This window comes from Ammodytes marinus, assembly GCF_949987685.1.
Source record: "Ammodytes marinus genome assembly, chromosome: 11".
Taxonomy (NCBI): domain Eukaryota; kingdom Metazoa; phylum Chordata; class Actinopteri; order Uranoscopiformes; family Ammodytidae; genus Ammodytes; species Ammodytes marinus.
Window position 1 is genome coordinate 13,796,772 of NC_137215.1, and position 8,765 is coordinate 13,805,536.

Here is an 8,765-nt window from a genome sequence, read left to right on the forward strand (position 1 = left end):
AGATATCTATTAACTGTAGTCGTGAGGAAAACGTTACTCTAATATCACATTCAAAGTCCCAAACTGCACAAAGTGAAGAGCATGAATAGAATAACTTTCCAGGCAGAGTTCAAAGGATTGTGACAGCTGCCTTACAGCGGCCCTTCATCTACAGATACAACCGGGGGCCATTATGATATCAAACAGACCCAAAAAGAGGAGCATCACCTCCAATCCTGCTTTCCAGCACCACATGGCTCTCTGACACGTCAGTACAAACGGCCAATAAACATGCAACAGCAGGTGAAATACTGTTTAAAAAAGAAGATAATGTAATGTAATGTTTCATATAAAGAATATCATGTATCTTACCAGATTATCCAATTCTGGATTCGATGAAAATAAAGGCTTTTCTGCCCGAATCTAAAAGCAAAAACATTTTCATAAAATATATTAATATATAAAATATTTATAAAGTTATACATAGTTTATAATGTTAAATTAAATGTGACATGCAAGTAGTTGCTTAAGGTGTATTAATAACTACTTAGCGCACAGCAAACACACTATCTCAAATCTAAAATTAAAACAATTTCAAATCACTTTTTATTAGTCAATGACATTTTATTTTATTTCGCTGCAAAATTTAAATGCATGCTTAAAAGTCAGAGCTCCACAATTAAATCGTGCAGGTAAGAGCTCAACCAGCCCGAGCATGCAGATACATTTCTTTTTTAAAGTCAAACTTTCCTGACCTGTTTTGCAAACACTGCTATGTCTTCATTGAAAGATTCCGATGAACAGACGTCTCCTCCTGCCACCCCGGGCTCTCTGGGGGTGCACGTTGCTAATTCACATTTCTCAAAAATCAGTGCAAGCAAGGGGAACAGGGGGTGCCTGGGAACACACACAATAGCCAATGTCACCAGAGAGAACAGCGCCGGGGTCAAGACTACTCCAGGCTAGGTTTAGCCAGCTATGCTACTCTTCAACAACTCGCCCATGGGGACTGCTGCCGCAGCCCATGCTATTATATTATGCAGAGGCTCGGAGAAAGGCTGCAAACAGCAGACAGACTTCTGTGATTAAATCTAGGCGCGCCTAATAGCATAAAAGCTTTAGAGTCAGTCAAACAATTTCTTGCACAGGTCTCCGTTTGGATCCCTGGCGTGTGGGCTTTTGGCGAAAACCCTCAAGCTGCAGGCGGCTAAATGTGCGCACATTTGTTGATTAGTTATTGTTCAGGTATTCAGAGTAAATATTTGGAGGCTATAATGCGTTCAAAGTTTCTGTCCGTATGGTGTAAGGTGATGCAACTGTGAAAACACGATGCTTAGAATTTTTAATTACCTACCGTAAATTAATAAAAGACATGCATGTGTGGGATATCCTTTAAACATGATACATTTTTAATTTGCTGAAGCTTGACACGTTACACACAATTAATTAAAATGGTTTAAAGAGAGGAGGTAGTAGGCTAATTATTTTGCCCATAATAAACGCTGAAACCTTAAAAGAAAATTAGCAAGTTAAATTCAAAAAAGAAGATAGTAAACGTTCTAATTAAAGTGGACTTTGTCTCATAATTATTTTTAACAGTCAAATTACATTTTTCAGTGAAATGCTAAACGGAAGGACAATCGTGAGATACCCTCCATAAGTAAATCATATATTTATCTGTAATTATAAACTTGTTTACTAATCAAAAACGCAATTTAAAGAGGATAAAACTTCGAACTGTGCCAAAACAAATTTCAAAAAGGTTGCAGCCACTCTCTTTCCCAGCGTCTCTGCAGCAGTTTAGCTGAAACACTTCACCGAGAAGCACGGCCGTCCCTGCCATTGAATCGTTTTTTTTCCCCTGCTATGGGACTGACCTTGCACCCACTAACCCGCCCCGACTGTTCCCTCCAGGCCGGGAATGGTTCTCCCTGCGGACCGGGGGCTTGCACCTACCCGTATATAGCGTCTTTATCTCTCTTGAGAGCGTCGTTAACAGAGGAGCCCATACTCGGGGGCATGGTGTTGGTGTGGGCGGTGTGCGGGTACTGGTGCGAGTGCAGCTGGGGCCCATGGTTGAGGTGCACCGCCTGCATGGACCGGGCGCCGTGCGGGTCTCCGTACATGGTGGTCGGGATGCCCACCCCGTCCATCCCGTAGTGGGGCAAGTCTTCGTACTGCACACACAACAAACACGCCAAGTCCACAGTGAATATACATGGACAAGAATGTCTAAACTTTGGTTGTAACTTTGCCCTTAAACAACAAGTCAGGAATATATTAAAAAGTTATTTAAAGAAGACGTGAAGGCTTGTTTTTCTTATATAAAAATAATCTAACGTAGAAATATGCCAACAAGGCGAAACAGTTTGATTATTCTTTTCAAAACAAGTCTACATGTTTCAAAATGTTTCTTAATTCAAAGTGTTTTCCTGATAGTGGTGCATTTAGCTTCCCTTTTATGCTTTGTTCTATCATATCGGCACAGGTAAATGCATGCAGAACATGAGTGAATGATTTTTTCTCGTTTTGAAGAAAACACATTTTGGGACAGAAGTGACTTGTTAAGCAGGATATTGCTTACAATAGAACAACTAAAGAATTTATTCTGAAGGGAAAACTATAGTTCCGTCCTCAACTTATTCCCATTGACATTTTTAGCTCAGACATACATCAAATAAACATGAATAATTCAATGTGCTCCACAATACTTGGTGTAAAGCAACGTGGCTCAGTTATTATTATTTTCAATAAGCAGACACTCATTTTTTGTGTGTTTTTGCATCACCAGTCTGCTTTAAATGTGTACAACAACAAATGCCTTAAACTTGTTGGTTGTAGAGTAGTGTTTCCTTATTTAAAAGGCAAATACTTTTGCCCATCAAGCACATTGTGATTAGTGCAGGCAATACAACTAAATAAACGCGTGTAGTGTTTTTCAGACCACGTTAAACCGAAGCTGGTTATTCAAACTTTTCCTCGTATGACTTTCGAGTTCAATGTAGTGTCTTTTTTACACTGTTGTTAAGTAGTCATTCAACACTCTGCTGGTGTGTTAAAACTCTCTAATGTTGAACCGGTTCAATTCAACAGCATAAAATTAAATCTTTATTCGAGGGTTGTTTCTTTAGTAGATTCGAAAGTGGCTTGAATTATTGATATTGCTCACTACAAGTGACAAACAAGTTTAGAGTAAAAAGCATTATCACTTCAAGCTGACCATTTCGACCCTAAAGGCAACGAGGTGCAAACCCCAGCGTGGTGCAGCTTCAGTGCCAAACTAAGCCGCTAAACGTGTCCAGTGTGTTCCTAACATCTCTGCTTTTACACTGTTTACTATCCGCGTGAAGATCCCAGCCGCTGTTCTGAAGCAGTCTTGGAGTGTATGAATCAAAGCGTGTGTCATCACCTCATTACTAAAAAGCTGCCTCACTTGCATTGTGCTACTATTGCACGGTTTAGTACATTTTGGTTGTCGGGGTAAAGCCGAGGCATGCAGCAGAACTGAGGGTGAAATAAGGATTTCTTTTTTGTTTTTTTGTATTCCTATGCTGCACTCTTGACGGAGCATTCTGAAGAGAAATATAAGGATTTGTTTTGCCTCTATGCCCTCCCCCATTTCGCTTCCAGTAACTGGCCTGTCATAACTAATCTAAAAAACATAGCCGATGTGAGATATCATCACGCTTCCAATGTCCCTCAGTGGGCCGGTTTGTGGAGCAAACGAGTGCTGCCGCGCGTAATACGGTGCCAAAAGACGGCGAAAAATGAATTTGTGTCTCCATGTGCGGGGAAGACGAAAGAAAGTTTCGCCGCGAGTGTGAGTCCGCGCGGGTATGTGTGTGTCATTAAGCCACGTTACAGTGCAGGATTGCGTTCAAGCACAGCAAACTTAGAGAAACTTTTTTTTCGGGGGGATTGCCCTACGTACCCGTTGCGCCATAACCCTCCTGACTCCCTGGTCGTCCTTTCAGTTTAGATAAATCCCCTCAGAGGCCAGGGTGGAGACGAAACCAAGAAAGAATATCCAAATAAATGGGAAGATGTTTCAGCCAAAAATCCCGTATGCCTTCTCTTTTCCACGGCACGGTGAAGCCAGCCCCCGCTTTATGCGCAAGTTTAGCCCAGGCGCGGCGAATAGGTCCTCGGCTATCCTCGGGGCAGCGGCGCCAGGCTCCTTTTCCAAAACCAGGATGAAAATAAAATAGCCCCTCAAACAAAACTGGCGACTCTCATGGCTTTTCGCCACTCCGCCTGTCAGTCAAAGCGCGAGGGCTTGTCAAAAGTACCGGATGAATGATGTTCCGACGCGCGTCTCCACGGGATCGGCACCACCTAAATGTTAATGGTCACAATCACAGTTAAAAAAATGAAGCAGCTCTCCTCTCCCTTTCTTTGATCACTCTCGGCTCCCGGCTTGATTTTCTTATGCAAAAGCGTCTAGAGGAGATCAAGAGGAGGTGGGGTGATAATTCTGGCTTAGGCTTTTCTTAAAGGAGCCACGATCGATGCTGAGCGTGTGTGCGTGCGTGTGTGTATGAGTCTGCATGTGTGTGAGTGCGCGTGTATGCATGAGCCGCCTGCCCGGTTTGTGTACAATGGATGTGTGTGTTGAGCTGAGGAGGAGCGGAGGATCTGGACCAGACTGCTCAAACCCGGAAGTAGTGGTGGCCATAACAGGTCGCGTCTTACACAACGCACCGGGCTGCAGCAAGTCTTGCGGAGAGGAGGGGGGGTGGGAGGACCCTGTGCGAGCCCAGCAAAGCCGCACCACCGCGAGCTGGAACAACACATGGATATACGCAGAATATCCAACTACGGCTCCAGCGCCGTGTCTCATTCTCACAAAGTGACTTTATAGTCGAGTCTGGGGCCGTTTGTCAAAATCAAACCGTCCGTAGTTCGGGGTTGACGAGTCCAGCGCCTACTTATCTGCTTGTAAACACTTTATTAACGGCTTATTGAACCATCTTTCAGCTCTGATGTAAGATATTGGCAGGTATGTTATCAAGAGCATATATGGTCTGAATCGTATATTAAGTTTGGACTCGATATACCTTCATAATCATTATTTAAATAATAGTAAATAAATAAAGAAGGCAGTAGCTCCAAAACGAATTAATATAATAATAGTATTTTAGTCAGTTTGTGCTTCTGGTATAGGCTGTCAACATTAGGTCTGCAGGATATCCACAGTGTAGATTATAGCCAAACACCCCGTTCTGCAGGTGGCTCATTATCAATGCCAAAGGCGATTCTATTGATGTACGGCCTTAGAAAAGTGTCAACTTTAGATTTAAACAGAACCACACATAAAACTTACTTTGAGCTATTTGGGGCACTTTTACATTGATAGGAATCAATAAAAAAGTATTAATGTCAGTGCACAAGTAGCCTAATTAGATCACGTCTTCAAGCTGGGTGGTTTTTCTACATGGTGAACCCTGAAATGAGTCTTTAAAACGTTACAGTAGCTTTTCGAGTGATCTTTTTATATCTAATAACAGTTCACATGTCGTCCGTCCCTCTCCCCCACAGCAGCGCTGAATGGGTCGCTCCAGTCTGCACGGGCTGTCCAATGGCAGAGAGGCTCACGGATGGGAGCCCCCTATTGGCTCCCTACATGATCGATCTGGGTCTGATTGATCGGTTTTGGGCCACATTTGCGAGGAGGCGCAAAACAAAACATCGCCTGCGAATAGACAACACACACTCTGTGATTTCTGTCAGCTTCCACACGCTGTAACTCCACCAAAACACAGAATATTTGACCAAGACATATCCATCTCTCTCTATCTCTCTCTCTCTCTCTCTCTCACACACACACACACACACACACACACACACACACACACACACACACACACACACACACACACACACACACACACACACACACACACACAAAAACGCCAATCCTCCCATATCTGACTTAATTACTTGCTACTAAATGCACTCACACTTCTTCCAGCCAAATAGACCTTCCCTCAGATGAAGATATATCCAACTTTCTTCTCTCGGAGAAGTGATCAATTCAACTTTTGTCTCTTTCTAATGAACCGGTCACTTGAGTCTCACTGTGCAGAGATTGTAAAAGTATACGTTCAAATATTGATGAGCTTTAATTTATGGAAAAGAAAGTTCAGGAGTAATTTAAATAGATATAATGATATCGTTGAGTTATGCGATGATGGAAATTAACAAAATAGTTTGAATTTACTACGTCACGTCGTCACATTTGATTCCACTCTGGGCTATAAAGGGGAACAAATCTTATTTAATTAAGTATTTTAAGGCTTTTTTAATTAAGCAGTTTAACTACCGTCAAAAATCTGCACAGAATATTTATGATATATTCCATGACGTATGAGGTAATATTAAAACGTGATAAGTTAAATGGAAAGGATTAGTTTTAAGTGCAGACGTGAATGATTTAAATCCCCAAAGATTTGTATGTGATAGAGGTTTAGAGGTTTTTCCAAACTTTGCATTTCCCATCACACGTGAACAGAGAGTGTGGAACAGAGCCCCATTATCTCCTGATTATGCTCATAAGGTGTTGCTAGTCGGTGACAGCCTGCTTGAAGTTTTTTTCTTTTTTTCCTCGTACTGCGCGTCCAGTCATCGATCATCTGCCCCCCGGTGCCAGAAACGGTGTCATAACATGATAATGTGGCTTCACACATTCGGCGCTGATACCTGTGGTAAAAACCCCGCGCGCTGGGATCCGATGGGACAAATTTAAAGGCATGTTATGATATGACTATCAAAGGCTCCTGCAGGCAGCCCGACCGGCGAGGCTCCGGGGCGCGGACAGCAGAAAAGCCACGAAGCCGCGCAGGACGCACGGACTTTTACGCACAACGATACCGTATGATGAACTGGGTTGACTTGTGCTCGTCGGTTCATTATTTATTGGTAAGTACAAGTCCTCTTTCTCCATTTTTCTGACAGCATATTAAATGTTGAAAACATTTTACTATCATGACTGATATATTTAGGCTACTCGAAGTAAAATTATTTTTATTTTAAGGATAAGCTGCTTTCTTAAAATCCACTTTCAGCTAAATATGTGGATTTAGTGAAAACGCAAACAGGATTATATAGCTCACAACACCACAAGGCACACTACATTTTAGAGGGTCATTGAGGGAAAAAGCTAAACTAAATTAACATGAAAGGGGACCACATCAGCGCCTGACCACTGTAAAATAACCACAATGGCATTATAAAGCAATTAAGCTACTTCAATTAGCGTCCATAAAAGCAAACTGGAGCTGCACTTTCTCTCCCGGAGTTGCTCTCTTTCGTGAGGGTCAGCGCATTTGAGCATCCTGAAAAGAGAGCAGGGGGGTCAAATACCGTCATTTCTGTTTAATCCGCTTTGCAATGACGGTAATGCTTTGAGTCGTTTCAATAAAATCAGCAGGTATTACTTTCAAACGGCTGAATGTAAATTGACAGCATGTTTGACTGGCCGACACAAATGGCAGTGTTATTAGAGAGCCCTTTGCGCCGTGTGACTTGTGTTGTTTGGAGACAAAAGAAAAGTTGCAGCCTTTTATGTTATAGTTTGTAAAACAGACGCAATCTGCGGAAATTCAATGTCTTAAAGTTGTGCATTCCTCACTAACCTATTACTATTTCAAGTAGCGTACTATGTATAACGTTAGCTCAGATATAGTAATAATTAACGCATATTTAAATATTAATTCAAATACGAGCAGATTAGTAAAATAATTTAAAAAACAAAAACAACGACTCCAGGTTAGTGAGACGCTGTCCGAGCCATTAGGCTATCTGAGCTCTTCAGTGGCTGGTTGAAGGAACAAGCAGCAGCCTGAGGAGTCAAACTGGGGTCAAACTTTTTTGCAGCCCCGCAGCTCTGCGCCCAAAACGTGTTGGGATCCGCATAAGGCCACCGAGAGTCTCTCTCTTTCTCTCTCCTCTGCTTTGTGTCAATGCTGCAGCACGCTACACAGGCGGACAGACAGATAGACCTGCTGCAAAGTTTTCACAGCTTATCCAATTATATGAAACTACTAGTATATTATCGCCTGTCAGAATATCCAGGCGGATTCATTAGGGTGCATTTAGGCGATGTGAGCTGCAGTCTATAATTATTTAGTCAGAAGAAGAAAAAATAAAAGGGGCTCTAGTCTTTGCACAAGATTCCCTCGCAGATTTACTTTAAAAGTTAGTGTAATGAGCCATATATAACGCGAGGTAGCATCCAGTGTCGTGTGAGTATAAGGCACATTTTATATGCACCCATTCCACATCATCGGTTAAGCATTCTTACTCATTTATAAAAGTGTAGAATAGGTTGGGAATAATTTAATACACAATTTGTCTCGAGATACTGAAACAGGATGATTGTGTGATTTTTTTTTGTAATTGTATTTTTAAATAATAGCACTATTATCTGTTAGCCTATAGTATAATTACGTGGCAATTGTAAATACTATGGCTTGTGCATAATGCTGTAAAGTAATAAAAAGTATTAACTTTAAACCATAAAATCAGTTACACTTGCTATCAATTGGGTAGCTCTTTCCTCTGGGAGCATTCACTTCAGTTTGATCCAGCAGTTCGGCCCAAATGTTAATCTGAGCTGCTCTCGCCTCTCTCACACACACTAATGCTTAATCATTTGCGCCTTCTACCGGAGCTGTTGAAAATTACATGGCATGCAGAAGTGCAGAGAGAAGAGTCCTGCTCACACAAGTACGATACAATGCAAATGGAACCCCTGCAATATAAAGTGTTAAAAATATGTTTTTAAA

At 41.8% G+C, this 8,765-nt stretch overlaps 1 protein-coding gene across 1 annotated transcript in view; it reads right to left on the reverse strand.

Annotated features, from left to right (window-relative positions):
- meis1b (Meis homeobox 1 b) overlaps positions 1 to 4,611 on the reverse strand; it is an 80,554-nt gene extending 75,943 nt beyond the window's left edge. The window contains exons 1-4 of the mRNA XM_080036725.1: positions 3,911 to 4,611; positions 1,936 to 2,156; positions 735 to 876; positions 352 to 402 (exon numbers count right to left, since the gene is read on the reverse strand). Of these exons, the coding sequence (XP_079892851.1) occupies positions 352 to 402; positions 735 to 876; positions 1,936 to 2,156; positions 3,911 to 3,922 (426 nt within the window). The 5' untranslated portion in view covers positions 3,923 to 4,611. The remainder of the gene's footprint in view (positions 1 to 351; positions 403 to 734; positions 877 to 1,935; positions 2,157 to 3,910) is intronic.
- Positions 4,612 to 8,765: the final 4,154 nt, after the last annotated feature.